The sequence below is a fragment of the Apus apus genome, chromosome 2 (assembly GCF_020740795.1).
Source record: "Apus apus isolate bApuApu2 chromosome 2, bApuApu2.pri.cur, whole genome shotgun sequence".
In the NCBI taxonomy this organism is placed as follows: Eukaryota; Metazoa; Chordata; class Aves; order Apodiformes; family Apodidae; genus Apus; species Apus apus.
In genome coordinates this window covers 111,685,265-111,702,939 of record NC_067283.1, presented here as the reverse complement: position 1 = coordinate 111,702,939, position 17,675 = coordinate 111,685,265, and the positions used below count along the sequence as shown (strand labels likewise).

Sequence of the window (17,675 nt, the reverse complement as noted above, 5' to 3'; positions counted from 1 at the left end):
AAATCATGACACCTTAGGACACAATAAAACTTCATCAGTAGAATCAAAACTGTTTTAAAGTAACATTTTATTGACTTAAGTTTGCCAGGGTACAAAATGAAAAAAAAACCACACACTAATGTAGCAAAAAGTTATGCATTAGCAGTAGGAAAAACCTTCCTCCTGAAAGCCTACTATAGTTCTAGCAGAGGAGGGTGTTTGTATAACGACACGTACATGCTTATTCCTGGGGATCACTGACGACAGCAGTGGTTGAGTAAGAGAAAGGACTGAGGAGGGCAGCAATGGTATAGTGGCGGTGACCGGAATCATTAGCAGTGAACACCACCTGGAAGAGAGAAAACTTATGATCATGATGAACAATGTATATTTGAGACTACCTTATTGAGAATTAGGGAGCACACTCCATTTCCTCTGCAGAAGACTTTGCCAGTTTTGTCCAGTGAATGATCTTCCTCTTCTCAAGGTTAGTGTTCCCTCTTACTTTGTGATGCTGAAGACTGAGAAACTATGAGATGTAGACCAAAATCCACAGAGTGCCTTGGCTGCGGTGAAGCTAGGTGGAGATACCTACACCTGAGTGAGGAAAACTAGTTTGTGAAGTGGGTTAGGAGGATGAGGGGGAGGTATCTCAAACAACTGATAAGAAAGACAGAGGTGAAATCCTATCTAGTGAACTTAAATACACCCTCTGTGTGAGGTGTCCAAGCAAAGTAGGCAGTTGGAGCCCAAAGTTGCTTTCTGTACTTCAATGCCTCACTCCTGTTTTTAACACATTTGGTGGTGGATCAGTTCTTGCATTAAGAACTGAGTGGCTAGACTTGTCAGAACAAGGAGAGATCCTTGTCCTAAGATGGTTAAAATTTGCTGCTTTCCAAATCAGTCCCTGGAATTTGGGACACCCATTTTTCAGGAAAGTATTGTCACATGGCTTACGCTCCCACTTTATTTGGCTTTCTTTAGCCTAATATTTGAGCTACTTTTTCTGAACTGTACTTTCTATAAGAGGACTATCGACTTTCCTCCTACATCCTGGTCCTGCCAAAGTCTGAGATTCTGGGACATGAGGACTGCAGCCTTCAGTTATCCTGTATTCAGCCAGTCATTAAATTCTGCTTGCTTCCCAGGCTAATTTGTTGACCTACAAGCTATTATGCCAAAGGAAAGCACTTAAATACCATAGCTGGAACAGTCTCAACCAGGTGCTATTATGCAAAAAAAATAAGCCCCTCCATAGGCCCCAGAAACTTTCAGACAACCAAATGGTTAGGGAATAATTTTGAGGATTGTTTGTTTAACCTAAATGGCCCAAGCTGCATCTCAGTCTTTTAGGGACCTGGGCCTTCAGCTATTTCTTGTAGTCTTCTATAGAGCTTCAGAAACTTGTGGCTTAGAATGTTCTACAACACAACCTATAGCCATTCCAGACTACTTAATTTGGGGAAACTTAAATTTAATGGCAAATTATGCCTGAAGAATTTAAACAAATATTTTTGAAGTGCTAAGTAAATGTGATAGAATAGGGTGCACAATAAATCAGTGTAGGGAGGCACAAGGCATGATTATTTTGCTGCATGGCTTGTGAAATTTGAGTATGGATTCCTTTGCCACTATGGTTATTTCTTTATAATTGTATGCCTTTTATTTTCTAATGCATATTTCAATACTGAGCATTATTTTTAAAAAAGGCACAGCAGAGCAGTTTCTTTTCCCTTGTAATTACAGGTCATGCCAGAATTCAGGGATTTGCAGGTAACTGATATGGGAAACATATCTCTGAATGAAGAATAGCTTTTTCCTATAAAATTAGGGTTTCCAAATTCCTGTATTCCTTCAGCAGTTTTTTTCATTAGTCTTTTTTTTTTTTTTTCCTTGTTTCTTTTTTAAATACTGTAATTTGAATAATGTAGCCCTTTTTGAACAAAGGTCCCTACTGGTCTGAATGGGTGAATGAGCACAGCTCAACTTTGAGCTGTGTCAGTATTTACAGGGAAGTTGGCTACTTCTTTTGTCTTAGCTGGCTATATACTGACTTTATTTGCCCAATGTAAAGTGCCAGTGACCCATTTCATTGAATGATGCTGCTCCTTCAGTAGTAAAACACTGTATTTGTTCTTTCCAGCTGATGCCAGTACAAAGCATATACGTTGTTAGGTATATTTGCAAATACTTACATCAGCATATTCATGGAAAGGGGAAAGGCCGAGTCCCTTCCAGTAAGAGCTGGTGTCAAACTCAATCCTGTATACTCCTTCTGCAAACTGTTCTTCTGTTGTAAGCTCGTGGATCTCCCCATACTCTGTGGTTTTCCTGTAAGGATAAGATATATACATTAATATTCTGTACTGTTGTTTAGATGCTAAACAGAAACAGTCGATGTAGAATATTAAATAGCAAAGATGCTACACAGCCAAACTCTACACTGAATGGTTTCTAAAAATTTGAAATAATTCCCTCCTTCTTTGTAGTGTATGTTTCCATATTGCAGAGCCTGTCTTTGCTACCAACTCATCCATATACATCACAAATCACAGCTGGCTGGCTTTTTTGTTATTTCTGTTGCTACAGCAGGGATTATAGTTAAGGCCCCTTTTTTCATATCATGTTTAACTTGTACCAAGTGCCCTCTGGAACCAAATGTTAGTGGCTTAGGAAAAGGATTGTCATGATGAAAGGCAAGATGCCAACTCTCAAATTATAATTAATGAGAGAAATTACTGGAAAATTATTTGTTCTCTAGTTATTAGCACTGAGGCTCTAGGTTTTACCCCTACACACTGATGCGATTTTATGTGACCCTGAATGATTGTCTCTTGGAAAAGCAATTTTGCCTCACAAGATTTTATTAATTTGAATTACAATGCCTTGGTCAAAGAACAGGGATCTCTTCCACTGGGTGCTGTTAAAATGTGCAATAAGAATTCCCAGCTCAGAGATATTATGTACTCAACTTGTAACAAAAAACTGTGGGTAAATTAAGTTCAGAAGCAAGAAGGAAATATAGCTGGCATTGCACCCTATTTGTCTGAAAAGGAGCAAGCTTTGTATGACAGTTCTTTATATACTCAGCTCCTAAACCCCATTTCTCTCTTTTCCTTCTTTTTATTTTATTCCTGATTTTTTTAAGCTATTTTGTGTTGTTGTTTTGTTTTGTTTTGTTTTGTTGTTGCTGTTTTTTTTCTGCTGAAAAGATTTATTTAATATTTATTACACTTCAAAGCCACATTATGTAATTGAAGAAAGCCTTGAGTTGAACAACTAATGGAACTTTCCTGCTGTGTGGCGAGGAGTAGTTGTCCAGGCAGAAAACAAAATCTCAAGGAGAAAGAGACAAAGGGGAGAAAACTGACGTGTTTCTTATCAGAGACATCATCATTTGTGCTATTGCCATTTTTCTTTGCCAGCTGTGGCCTCCTCCTTCATCTTATTTGTCATCTTTGGCTAAGGGTGGTGAACGAATAAAGCCTTAAAGACAGAACTATTACTTAAATTAAGTAAAAGGATTGAAAATCCCATTTTCAGATTTGCTTATAGTTTAGCACTTTGAAGACTGACAAGTGTCTTACTGGTCCAATACAAGTGAAATAAACTGTATCCAGGGCAGACCAAGCCTGCAGAGAATCCAAGGCCTGTTTGAAATGTGGCTCACAGGCAATTTCTGAAGTGTATGCAGCTTTTTTCCTTTGGTTTAATTAGTACTTCCTGACTTAACCTATATTGCCTTAATAAAAGGCAACAGATAAAAGAAGGAAGGATTCATTGGCAAATGTTCTTGAAGATGTACTGAGATCCTGCAAAAGTGTTCAGAGTACAAGTTAGCAATTCACATACATCTGTTTACAAGCTGGATAGTCCAGACACAAACCAGTTAAAAGGAAGAATGGTGTCTGCCTCAAAATCTTTGTTCAGGTAAACAAGTTTTAATTTGAGTAAAGTGTGGATGCATCATGAATGATGCTTTTCCTGATGGATGCTGACAGAGTTTCAGACATTAACCATCCACAGTGGTTGGGAAACTGGAACCTAGAGTTCACTTGGACAGTCTTGCCCATGATCGTAGGTTAATGGCACTTTCTTAATTTTAGTTATTAGGTAGCAGCCATTCAATGCAAGTGGTCTTACAAGGAAACCCTTCAGGATTACTCTGCATTGACAGCCAACAGGACAGTGTGTGAGTCAAAGCCTGGATGGGATTAGGAAAAAACAGAGGATGCCCTGCATTCAGCCAGTGTAGCAAAATGCTACAAGTGATTCCTTCTGAACAGCACTCATATTTCTGTTTGACTGGGGAAATAAATATAGTGTGGCTGCTTGTCCTTAATAGGATGTGGACTGCTAACATTTGCTGTAAGATGGACAGTTAAAAAGCCCTGGCTCCAGCCTAGACTGCAATCCCTGATCCTCTTTTTCACTGTCTGCACCTTAGTTGTATATTGTGACCAGGTTAAACCTACACTGTCTGTGCAGTGACCTTTATGAACACTTGGGACGTGCTGCACTGTGATAAATTCTGCCCTCTGATGCAGACTTCTGAGAAAACATCTCAGAAAAACAAATTGCTAGTTTGGAGCTGTGTTTGTTTGTTGTTGTTGTTGTTGTTTTTAAAAAAGGAGACTATAGAGAGCCACTCCAGTTATGCTGCGGGATTTTTTTGTTTGTTTGGGGTTTTTTTTTTGTTTCTTTTGTTTTGTTTTAGATGATTTTTGACCTAAACCACATGAAAATTATGTTTGGTGAATGCATGATAAGACCTAGATTTCCAAGAAAATATGAGGAGTGAGAAGGTCAAAGCTAGTCATAAGAGGCTTCAGTTATCTCTTCTTGCATATTTTTGGCTGGACTAATTTTGAAATGAGCCTCTTAATATCAGCTGTTCCTATGGTGTCTTCCTTCCTGCCTTTTAAATACTATTACTGAAAATTCAATAGTTGCTAGGTGCCTTTGCTTGATTCACTAAAACGTGTTAGCAAACTAGTTGCAAACAAACAAAAAGGTACAAAATCAACTTCTACAGACATAAACATAACTTTTTCATATGCACCTTCTAGGTGCTGTAACTTAAAAGTATTATTAACCTGACAGGAGTAGTTAGAGATTTGTGTTCCTTGACTGTTCAGATTTTCATCTGGTTTAACCAGAAGAAAAAGACAGAGAAACTCTGGTTTTCCCAAACAAAAAAAATTGCTACCACATGTGAAAAAACAGTTCAAACAAGTGTCCTCAGTTAAAGTCAATGGCATAATTGAAAGCATCTTTGGTTAAAATGCAAGCCAGGGAGAAGGTCAAAATATTTACCTACAATATGAATGGTGGTTTAGTGTTCCTCCATTGCCTTCCCCCAGCAAAATGCTTCTCACCTGCCTAAGGTCAATCTTCTCAATTTATATTTAAATATAAGTTATTAAATTTTCTCAAGGGTGTACTGACCTCAAGTATCAACAGAACTTGGCTGAGAACTGTGGGATTCAACTCCTTGGGCTTGTTGGGAGCAGCATTGCAAACTAAACAAGAAAATGCTGTCATGCCCAAAAAGTGAGAGCATTTAATGATGATGTTACATTTATCTTATTCTTCTGTAAATTATATTTTATATTACATGTTCAAGAAAACTTGACAAAACATTTTAAATTAATGGTTTTCCTAATAATGACAGAAATACTCACTATGGACAAGATACTATCCTTACCACCACTTCCCTTGAAAACAGCATGTAATTTTTAATGGGGTTTCTCTGTTCATTAAAGTAAATAAATGTGTTACCAGAGTAATTTTCTTACAGATTAAGATGCAGCATTTGGGAATGGAGGTGTTTGTTTCCCCTTCAGTCTCCTAACCTTTCTTGTTCCTTTTCAATAGGAAAAAGTATTTTTTGTTTTGAGGTTTGTAAAAAAAGAACCCAAAACCTTCAGATGGAGAGAAAGGTATCTCTCTCCTTGTAGTCTTCTGTGTTTCTTTTTGCAGCTTTTATTTAAATAATACTATAAAAATCCTAGTAAAAGACAGTTGGATGCTCTGGTGGCTCCTGCCCATGCTTGTGATTGTTGTTTTGTGCTTGAATATCCTGGTGTTACAAGAAGTTCCTTTTGATTTACTAAAAAATCTGACTCAGTGTTTTTTTACAATGAAACTTAAATGCCTGAATACCTCATTATTTAAATTTTAGTAAACTGTATCCCTCTGTTACCTTTTCCCACAGACTTAAAATAATAGTATTATTGCCTGCCTGCCCCTCGGTGATGTTCTGAGGATGCTTTGTATATATTAAGCTGTCATTCTTGCAGAAGTTACGCAGTTGTATAGAAATGACCACAAACAAATGCTGAAATGCTTCTGTGTTATGTTACAATGGGATTCTAAAACTTTTTGTTCAAGGAATTTCTTCCAGCCAGCACACCTGTTTCACAGGAGAAGACAACCCAATGTGCTTATTATTTGCATGTGTACTGACAAAGCTTACAGAGAGGATCTTGTATGTGACTGCTGCAAATAAAGCTCTATATTCATTACATTAAAAAATAGTAGGTTAGTCTGGATTGTCTACAAAAAATCTGATAAATAGGCTTTAATTTTTTTTTTCCTGAAGCTAGGAGAAAAATACATTATTAAACCTATTCCCTTACAAAGATAAGATGAGCATCTCAAAATATTTTTGCAAGTAGCATGTACTTCAGTCACGGATAATTTCCACTTCAATCTGATGGCTGTTAGACCAGAATTCATGTGCTGTTAACACAGTGTGACACATGCTAGAAAACATACTGCTTTTTAAAATCAAAGCTATATTCCCTTTACTTCTCAATTGTTTGCCCAAGATACCTTGAAAATGGCTCTACAAGACCACATAACTTACCCAGTAGCAAAATCCTGCCAGCTTCCATCTGCAGCCTTTTTGAAGACTTTAACAGCTACGTTAGCTGCAGGGCTTCCTCTGACTGCATCCAGCACTTTCACCATGAGGGGGCATTTGGAATCCACAGAGCCATGGGAGACCTTGGGGAAAACAGGAGAGGTTGTTTAGGAGCTGTTCACCAGCCCTGTAAAAACCTTTCAAAGAAAAGATGGATTGTTATTGCAGAATTAATGTTGACTTAAAAGCAAGTTCTTTGCCAAATGGTATTGGAAGTTAGTTAACAAACATTTTTCTTAAAGCAGAGTATCTTAGAGCTTTATACCAATAGTTTTATTACACACACAAACAAGTTGCTTAATAGATTCTTAAGAGTTGCATATGGCCCTGGGAAAGTGTTATAAAGGATATCTTTTCAATGAGGTCATAGATAAGAAAATAGTAAACTATTAGAATTGTAGGCAGAGTATATTAGCCTAGGAAACCAGCAAAGAAATACCTATGACATTCGTATTGCTAAAAGAATATGTATTTCTTAAGTTTCATTGTACTATAAGGAAGCCTTAGTCATACTTCAAAAGTATTTTTAGTGCTTTAGATAATCACTTGCCTGGTGAAGAAGATAAAGCTACCTCTATATTGAAGGTATGGATGTGAGTCACGAACTGACAAACAGACAGAAATGAAAGGTCACACCTTCTAGATTCTTGACCTTCTCAGAATGTGCTAAGAATATATGAGTAAATGGCAAAAAAGGTAAGTTTTAAGAATTCTGAAGAAGCTACTTAAAAAATGGTAAAATAATCCTCCAGCAAAGCCAAATGGTTATAGAATTTCATGGATGAGAAGGATGCTAATCATCTAGAAAGTCTAGATTATCATTCTTGTGATGATTGAGTTTGAATAAAAAGAGACTCACCAGTGGTGCAGCTTCGGAGAAAAATACCAGTCCAGCTAAGAAAACAAAGAACACAGAGTGAAAGGCCATTCTGTTTGCTGTTAGTGAGCCTTGGTGCCAGCAGCTAGAGGCTGAGGGGATTTGGGATTTTATAGCCAATCCTACAACAAAACAGGCTGCTTATTGGGTGCCCATATGACTCCAAATCTGCTGATTCTGATTATTTGCTTAGTAAACAGTCCAATCCTAGAGTCAGTCCATGGATAGCACTGCCATTGCAGTCAATGGAAGGACTACAGTATCACTAGGGCAAAGAGAATAAGTAACGGACACAAACATGACCCTTGCCTGGGGAGATTAGGCTTGTAGAAGCCCTCCACAAAATAATGCTAATGACCTTTGTTTGCCTAGAAATCCAATCAGTTCTAGGAGATCTTCTTTACCTTGCCCTCAGATTGTGTACAGCAATGGCCCCATGATTTCTCTGTGCCTGCTCCATGTTTCTTCTCACTGTACTCAGTACTTCCTGGAGACCACTTCCCACATACAGATGCAGACTCAGTTTGTTCTATGTCTACCTCAGGTAGTGCTAATGGTCCATGCTGGGAAACAAATTCCCAAGCAGTTCCCCTGCTTGTTGAAATGGAGCTGTGTTGCTTTTTGAAGTCTAATTTAGATAAGATCTGACATCTGCCTCTAACCAGAAGTTCCTAAGGATTCATCTTGCCCAATCTTCAGGTGGACTTTGAGGTTTCCTCTTAGTCACTGGGAAGACACCTGGAGGGATCTGTCCCCTTTGGAAGATAAAGGTCTTTTAAAAAAAGCTAAATGAGTCCTTTCTTACTCCAGTTGCCCCAGAAGGAGCCAAGGCAACTAGCATGGACTGTTAGCTTATATTAATATCTAGCTAACGTTCCAGTTGCCAAACTCTTATTATGCTGGAAGTGTTGTTGTTGTGCTTTGAAATGTACATTTAGGCAAGAGTTTTTTCAGGGGTGGACTAAGACCCAACCTAAGCTGGGAGATTTCAACTAGGCATGTTGGTGTAGCTGGGTTTCTCCAGGTGCATTTCATAAAAATTGCCCATACTATATACCCTGTGCAAGTTGAGAGTCAAAGAAACAGTCCTGCTTAGCATTTCCTTCTGCCCATGTCCTAGACAACCCCGAGTCTACACTTCTGTTCTGAGGAGCTGGCACATTTAGTTTTTACTGATTTCACAGTATTCTAACAAAAAGCAATTTTGCCTCTTTCATAGCATGATGATTAGGGTCTTAGAGAGAAGTCATGGATGGTGCTCCCCAATGGCTTCCATGCCTTCAGGCTGCTTTATGCAGATGTTCCCTTTTGGCAAAGTTGTTTTTTGGAAAAAAAAAAATCTATATTACAGTAATCTGAACTGGGATGAAAGTGCCCTTTGTACTTAGAGCAAAGGAGGCTGATACGTGGGTAGCATTCTACACTCACTTTGCATGCACATCAAAGTCAATGCAAGGTGCCCAGCAATCTGGTTCTTGTGGGATATATTCAGATCTTGGGAAGGTAAATGCTGCTCTTAGACCTGTGCATCGACACTTCATGATTTTGCTCCCATTGTAAGTATTTCTTTGAAGCAGTAAAGCTGTGTGTGTCATGGAAAGAGTGTATCTGTATTCTAGTGCAAGGTGACTGTCCTGTTATTTGCTATCAGCTGTTCTGCAAGGAAATAATGCCAAGCAGCTAATGGTATTGGCACCTGCCTTCATGTGAAATTGCTTTCCTATGGAAGAATTACTTAAAAAATAATTACTTCTCTTAGGTTTTCTTGCAAGGTAGGAGTCTCTGAAAAATCATGTCTACAGGGACAGTATGTTTCAGCTGTGCATATTATCTGTTTTATGTTCCTCTTTTAGAACATTAACTTTTTGGCAGCTGTTTTTAAAGTGCATAAGGAGCACAGAAAATTCTAACCCCAAACATGAATTTTTTTCTTGTCCTTCAGTTGCTGTTTTTTTCAACTCTTGCCATCCCAAACCTAATCTGGATAGGGATCCTTTGGCTGTTAGCAGGGGCACCATTCTGAAGGGAGGTAAGATTTTGGTTGTCTGTGAATCTCCATTCACATATTTTGCAGATGATTATTCCTGTAATTTCTACGATACAAATGAACTTAGTGAGAAGGTAAGAAAAAAAGGCTTTATCATTTATCTGATCTGGAAGGCCATGGAGTGTTGAGAATTTATACAGAATTCTATTAAAATCCAATGTGAGCTGAGCATCCAATATGTGCTAGTTGAGTGTTGTCTGCCTATTGTTACTAAACATTTTCTGTGCGATGGGGTTCTGAAGCTTATAAACTGAATAACTTATTCCAGATTAAAAAAAAATAAGATAGGGGAATGTGAAATGACAAGGGGCTGAGCACTAAGGAGTAAGTGGTGCTGGGAAAATCTAGGCCTTCTGAAGGAGAAGAGAAGCTGCCTTGAAGACCAGGAAACAGGGCAGCTCCCAGAGACTGCTAGCAGGATACATGCTGCAAGGAAAGTGATGCAACACAGAGTAATAAAAGAAAAGCCCTGCTGTAAGGAAAGAGTAAACAGAGTCACTGAAAACTCCTCAGAAGGAGATACTTAGGTATCCTGGTGTGGAAGAAGCAGTAGGGTTACATAGCAAATGCAGAGATAGCATAAGACTATTTGGGGGCTGAGGGACACACAAAACCCAGAAGAAGGGGTCATCACCCAGCACACAGGGTGATTAGGGGGCTGGAGAAGAGAATGGCAGAGAGTCCCTGGTATGCACAGTAACCTCAGCAATCTGGAAGCCAAGAAGTATGAGACCACCAGTTAAGGAAAAATTCAGATAATCCTTAAATATGTAAATGCCTTAAGGCTTATCTGAATTCCAAATCAGTTGAAGTTCATCTCTGAAGAATTAGAATTAATGCCTATTTTTAATGAAGGCATGTTCCCTGCTTGGAAGCAATACAGTGTTCAGGTCAAGAACAAACATGTCCCTCTAATACTCTTGTTTATGTCAAGAATTTTTCCCACTGTACCATGGTATTTTTTTCTCTCTTCCACGTAGTCTCACACATTTATGCATGTTTTGCATAGATAAGCTCCTTATTCTCTGCTCCATTCCCTTATATTTGATTTTATTTAGAAAGCCAATGGCTTCTACATGGCAAAATGCTCAGACAGGCTGGAATATCTGACTCTTACCATAAAAACCTGTAAGCTTCTCCTGTGACATGGGAGTGAAAGGGGCTGAGAGATGGTAAGCCACTCAGTAATCTGGATAGATTTCCCTAACACTTTCCAAAGAATTAATGAATTCCTGAACTCTGAAAAAATCCCTTCTAAAGTACAGAGACCTGAATGTGACACCTTCTTTCACTTTTCTGGAGTAACATTCCATGGGAGCTTATAGGAAAAGACCTGAGATTTACCTCTTAAAGAGGTTTGCCTGAATTTTCTGAACTACAATAATGAACTCCTTTGAGTTTCACTCCAGGTGACTGCCACTGAGTTGCTGTGGCAGAGCTCTGGCACATCAGTGAGTGCTCAGTGCAGTAACTGAAGCTGAAGTCAGTGAGAGATTTTCTGTTGATACCACTATTTGCTAATTATATAAGATTTTTCCTCTCTGCAAAGCCAGGGATAATGCTTTTCTAATTAAAAAGTGTGCTCAGCGAGGTTCATGATTAAGCTTGAATTTCAATTTGTAAAGAATTGCATTAAAAGATAGTGGCATTTCAGGTGTGTGTGGTGTGTGCATGTATTTCAGCCTGCTGCCCATTTTGATTTCCTATGAGGAGTATGGCTTTATGTAGAGCTTTAATGATCATTCTCAGATTTCTTTGTTCATAGAACTAACACTGGCTGTTTTAATGGGAAGTAGGGAAACACTACTGATCTTAGACAGAAAAATAAGAATATCATCTGTATCTTGTATCCCATATAAAATCCAGTTAATTTGGAAACAAGAAAATATAAACTGTAAACAAAATTATTTAGAAGACAGTGGATTGGTTTGGCCTTCAGATAGAAAATCACCTTTTTTGATCATTTCAAGGTTATGTCTAAACAGCATCCTAGGACATAGCCTGAAGTCCAAAAAAAGAACCATATAAATAGATTATTGTTGCTTTCGGGCATTTGTCATGTATGAGCTCACCTGGCACCTGCTCATCTCAGCAGGCTTGTGCTCTGAAGTGTTTAAACTCCAAGGTCACTGGGCACTGATTGCTATGAGGTAGTCACTTCACTAGCTACCCCTGTTGTCCCTGTCATCCCTCTAAAATAAACTTCTGTTCTTCAACTTTAATATGAATTCATGTCTATGTACTAATCCATCGCTCCAGACAAATGATTGGAAAAAACCTCCCAGATCATTTTATACACAAAACTAGCTGCATAACCTTGTGCCAGCCCTGATGCTTTAACATTTCCTGATGCTGAAAGATGCTTGGAGCGTGCCATGAGATCAATGTCTTCAATTTCTTTGTTAGCAAAATGATTAGGTTTTTTTGGTTGTAAATGTATTTTTGTCCACTTCTTACAGTTAAAGGTACACAGTAAACCTGCAACATGATGCAAATGTTTCTGACAGCAAAAAACATGAACAGAGGCCACTATTTTCATAGGGTCTTGGCTAGGCTCTTTTGGGAGTGTATGACATTTTTTAATGGGAATCTCCATAAATTCTCTATTTATTCTCAGCAGACTGCTGATGTCAAATGAATAATTAAATCAAGACATGACAATGAAAATCTTCCCCTAGCTATTATGACCATTAACAAGATTCTGTAGAGTTAAATTATAATCTTTTATTAGGTTAAATATATATTTGCTAAAGCTATTGCAGCTATGTACTTTGCTCAGCATCTTGCTGTTCAAGATTGTAAAATGCTGAGTCTAAGGCACTTCATTCTAGGACCTGAATACAAATAAGTGTGTGGAAATGCCTGTTTTTCCAGCATGCAGGGCCACCTGGGTATCCACTTCAAAAGCTTCTTCAAATTTGCAGAGGGGCCAAATTAGCCATTGGTTAATGGCTAATCATCCTACAATGGCATTTAAATTACTCGGTTCTTTCTTTAGTGGAGAATAATAGACATAGATCACCGCATGAATTCATCTGGATGCAGCTTGGATGTGAACTGTCACTGGAGTGTCCGTGAGTGCCTTTACGCTGTCATGTGTCCTTGGCTGCCCAGCTCCTATAACCCTCTCATTGATCTGCCCCACCTCAGAGTAAGATCTCCATCTACCATGGAATATATCCACCAGGCATGCTGTTGAGCAGGAAGCTGCCAAGTTACAATGACGGTCACATTTCTCTGCCTTTCTTTTTATTAATTGAACCAGTGCCTGCTTCCTGCCAAAAGCTCTGAGGAAATGCTGTACTAATCATTTTATCTCATAAACAGCATTCCTGTATCTACCATGAGCTTCAATGAACTTTTGCATCAGCTTCTGAGTAAATTTACCAGTGTCACTGGTCTGGCAAAAACAAACATGTACTGCATGAAAATGGATCTGAGAGGGAACAACCTTGTATCTTTTGAGAGTTAGAAAGAAAAGGGTATCCTAAAAGAGCAAGAACAGGGAAGATTATGACCCTTATGTACAATACAGTAGTAACATTAGGATTTCCTTTTTTTGTCTTTTTGCTCTTTCTCAACTTTAAGAACAAGGAGAAAGTATATGACAGTGTTTCAAGGAGAAAAACTGTTGAAGAAGAGCTAGACAATTCTGTGCTGGGGAACCAGCAGTGTCATGCATAAGCAGAAAAGTTAATAGCTATTGTAGACCAGGTACTGCTCTTAGACTAGTTTTTCTGAGCCAAAAGCTGATGTGGGTAATACCTGTAAGAGAAGTGAAAGCTAATCCTGTGAGCAAGGCAGAAAATAATGTGGTGAAGGCATAGTACAAAAAACATGAGTAGCTCTTAGAATCCTCGTGCTACTCACCACACTGCCAGGAAATTGAGCTAGTTTTGTGCTACATGGGACAGAAATCTTTCGTACACTTTGAAATGCTGTGGGCTACATGAGTTAACAGGAGATTAACTGGCAGTCCTAACTTGGTATATTGTAAGGTAAAATCTAGCTTGTGTATGTTTTCATAAATGTAAATACATAAACTCTCTAGTATGCATTCTGTATGAAGTGCTGTCTGCCTTACACATAATTGCAAACACGGATTGCTGCTTTAAAGGATAAAAAAAGGCAACATGTATACTTCCTGATTAAGCTTCTGTGTTTATAACTCCCTTTTACCTACTGCCAGCCAAGCAATTCTAATCATGTAACAGGTACATGCTCAGGTTTATAGAGTGCAAGCTTGTGAACAGTTCAGGGCAGCACTTGCAGAGGATAAAAATAGCAGTTTCTTTACTCACTATGTCTGAACTTGGTTCAGAACATCTCTTGTAGCACAAAAATAAAATGTGTATCAGCTAAGGCTGCAACTTATCTGTATGTATGGCAGTTGTGCCTCTGTTCTAGATCTACAATCAAAGAGATTATAAAATGTGCGTTTTGCACTTAGGGTAGGGATTTTATCCTTGTCTGGATGTGCATATGTTCTTCCTGAGGAGCAGATAGCTTCTCTTTCTTGGTCTGCATAATATGCGGGTCCACCACACACAACTGCTGAGAACCTGTTCGATCACAGGACTGTTCAGGACTTATTCTGCACTCAGGGATGCTTTATCAATAACAATAATGAAGCAGAAGCCTGCTGTGTGTTTAGGACAAACTCAAGGAGAACAACCACCACCTTATGCAACAGGCCGTCTATGTGTCATGCAGTATGTAGTGTCCAGGGGGTGAAACAGTAGCTGGCTTACAGCAGCTTCTCTCTGTCACTCAGATCTCTGCTATAGTTAGGGAAAAAGATGTATACCTGTACTCAACTCAGAGAGGCAGGAATTTTGACTTATTTACTCCAACAGCTTGTTTTACAAACCTGGAGTCCACATAGTGATTTTAAATATTGTGTAAAACTGTGCAAGTGGAGTGATCCACAGACCTGGATAAGCATGGAGCTACTGGGGAATTATTCCCACTGCTCGCTGTCATGAGGTGTGGAGGTCTCAAGTGTCTTTCTATGAAGGCTCATTTTCCTTCCTTGCAGCAATTCAAGTCGGTATCAGAGCTCCCCAAAGGATCCCTTGATGCTGGATGTTTGTCCACGGAATGCTACATACCAATGACTTAACTGCAATATAAGCCCACAGATCTTTCATATTCAGGCAATTAGTCTAACCTCTTCTCCTTTCTTTACTCTAAAATCTATAAATTCTGTAACACACATTATGTTGTAGAATGTGCCAATAAAACATGCCTAGATTGTGTTTTACCATTTGGGACATTTTTTTCCTCCAGAGATTGAATTTGGGTTTTTTGAGTCTCTGAGGAATTCAGTGTTGGCCAGCTAAAGTAATTCAAGAAAACCTGGAGTCCTTGTGGTATGAACTGTGGTTGTTGTACTGGGCCTTCTACCAACAGTTCACAGACCAGAGCTCAGGGACCACTCCTGCTCCTCATCACCCCAACGTTTGTGCAGAGCTGACCTGTGGGCTGCACGAGGCCTCGTGCCCAAAGGCACCTGCCAGGAAGTGGCCTCCCTGTCTGTAGGGCAGCACTGTGGTCCTTTTACTACTACACAGTGCAGTGCACAGCATCCTGTGTCTTTCTGAAACTGCATCACAGCCCATAATATTGGAGCCACTGGAAACCAGATTAGGGAAATATGTGCTGGTAAACTAAGTTTGTTTAATCCTCTTCATCTCTGTGATTTTCCCCTTCAAGCATGTTTCAAAGGTATTTTAATCTCCTTTCATGTAGGCCAGAGAAGGCACCAAGGCTTGCAGCTTGTCCACACTTAGCAGAAACAGTTACCACACTGTGTGTTCACACACTGCCTTAAATAACTCTCAAGTGTGGCCAAACAGACGAAGTCCTTAGGATTGCTTGAATTCCTCAAAATGCTTTGAAATGTCAGATCAAAATCCTTACGTAACCCTTGCTAATTAGCAGTCTCCCCCAATAGAGGACAAAAGACTTACACATTCTGGATGATTTTCTTTATTCTGCTTTCCCTCACACAATTTAAAAGATTCCCTCTCTCCTCAGTATTAGACTTCTCTGCTCTATTGGCTACTACTCTGTACCGATGCTTTCCCATGAGCTATTGGGCTCCTGGTGACAAGGAAGAAGTAAAAGCTTTTTTTTTTTTCTTTTTCTTTAGAGATGATATGCTTCAAGTAGGTGCTTTAGTCTCTGAAAAATGATAATAGAAGCATAGCTTGAGATGAGCAAAACCAGCAAATACCTCCAGCCCACGGCTATTGCTTGGGGGAATATTTAACTATAGAAAGAATTGTAGAACTTTTATTAGTATCAGCTTGATGAGTCTATTGAAGTTCCTCTGCAAGGTACAAAAAGTCCCATAAGAAGAAGAACATACAGTAATTTTGCTCCTTCTTTGTACCATGGTGTGAGGAAGGCTGTAAATAGCAGGAAAAGTGTAATTACTAGTCACACTCCTTTCTGTTGAGCAATTACCTTTTTATTGATTTTTAAAACTCAGGGGTGGGATGCAGAAGTTGGGAAAAACTAAGTGGTGAAAGCACTGAGCTGTACATGGTTTCTGATGCTTTTTTCCCTCTGAAGTGGCATGCACGGCCTCGTGCTGCATACATGCAAGTGGCTTGTGGATGATGGCCTTGTGTTCTCCAGAGGTCCAGAAGTACTTTAGTAATATGTGCCAACATGGGTGCAATTGCTTCTTGGCCTCTTTTGAAAGCCAGAACTCCTCCAGCTTTCCCTTCACCCAACCACCCAAACAAGTAGAGGAGAGGTAGTAGAGTGCCCTGTTCTGTCCCTCCCATTCTCCTTCCTGCCAGCTCCTTCCCAAGGGGACCCTGCCCCATGGCCCTCAGCAAGGCATCCAGCAATCATGGAGCTCTGCAACACCCTTGGCCAGACTCGTGCCACCTCAGTTGGTTTGGCCTGGAAATAAATGGCTCCAGCAACTCGAAGCAGAGTCATATCATGGTACAAAATGACTCTGCTAAACAAGGTTGATGGGTCTGGCAAAGGCAGGTCATGTCTGCTCAGTTTCAGAGCAAAATATCACTGTAAAAAAAAAAAAAAAAAAAAAGCCATGTCCTTGGCTGAAGATAAACAAACCCAGCAAAGCAAGGTTAATCCTTTTAAAATGTAAATATTAAATTAAACTTTCATTTTAATGACACCCTTGGGTCTGATGCCCTTTGCCTGGAATACCTCCCCTCTCTCCTCTGCTGCTGAGCTGGGATGGGAACCCATCCCTTCCACAGTATGGGGAACAAATTGTTCAAGGTGGGAGGAAGCTGTCGTAGCTGGATTCTTGTCTCTCAGGATGACTACACATGCAAAGAAAAAAGCATCTGAGCAGGACTATGGAGGAGAATCTGCTGATGGTTTGAACAGCAAGTGGGGCATGGAGTCTTAGCAGCTGCTCTGAGGTGCAGCTGAGCCTGGCTGTCAGGCAGCTTATAGCATGTCTGGGGGCCTCTCTGCCCCCAGAATCATAGCAACACTGCAAAAAGTCCGGCTACTCCAGACTTTTTAGTTAAAAAGCACAGGAGAAGCAAAAAAAGGTAAAAAGGAAGAAATGGTAAGAAGGAAGAAATGGTAAGAAGGAGACAAAAAATTAAAAAAAAAGAGGCTGAGATGTAAAGGCACATAAATCTAACACTTTCAGTGATGTTCATGAAACCAGCTGAACCTAGAAGAGGGCTGAGGTAGGCTGGCACTCTGTTGAGTCCAGAGTGTCCCTCAAAGTTATCATGATGAGGGCCAGTGGCTCTGGGTAGGGATACAACACTCCCTGAGCATCTCTGTGACATTAGGAATCCCCCAAAAGATGTGATGACTATTGTTTTTATTCACCA

The 17,675-nt window shown here is 39.5% G+C and overlaps 1 protein-coding gene across 1 annotated transcript; it reads right to left on the bottom strand.

Moving 5' to 3' along the window:
- Nucleotides 1-50: 50 nt before the first annotated feature.
- On the bottom strand, nucleotides 51-7,943 carry LOC127381777 (transthyretin). The gene is made up of 4 exons (XM_051612503.1): nucleotides 7,767-7,943; nucleotides 6,851-6,990; nucleotides 2,175-2,310; nucleotides 51-328 (listed from the first exon to the last, which is right to left on the bottom strand). The coding sequence occupies exons 1-4, from the start codon at nucleotides 7,833-7,835 to the stop codon at nucleotides 221-223; spliced, it is 453 nt and encodes a 150-aa protein (XP_051468463.1). The 5' UTR covers nucleotides 7,836-7,943; the 3' UTR covers nucleotides 51-220.
- Nucleotides 7,944-17,675: the final 9,732 nt, after the last annotated feature.

What these genes read in the sequence shown, in the direction of transcription:
- LOC127381777 (XM_051612503.1), bottom strand. Translation starts at nt 7,835, where the DNA reads ATGGCCTTTCACTCTGTGTTCTTTGTTTTCTTAGCTGGACTGGTATTT. An exon ending in TCTCCGAAGCTGCACCACTG is followed by an intron (nt 6,991 to 7,766) that starts GTGAGTCTCTTT and finishes GTTTTCCCCAAG; the next exon opens with GTCTCCCATGGCTCTGTGGA. An exon ending in TGGCAGGATTTTGCTACTGG is followed by an intron (nt 2,311 to 6,850) that starts GTAAGTTATGTG and finishes TTATCCTTACAG; the next exon opens with GAAAACCACAGAGTATGGGG.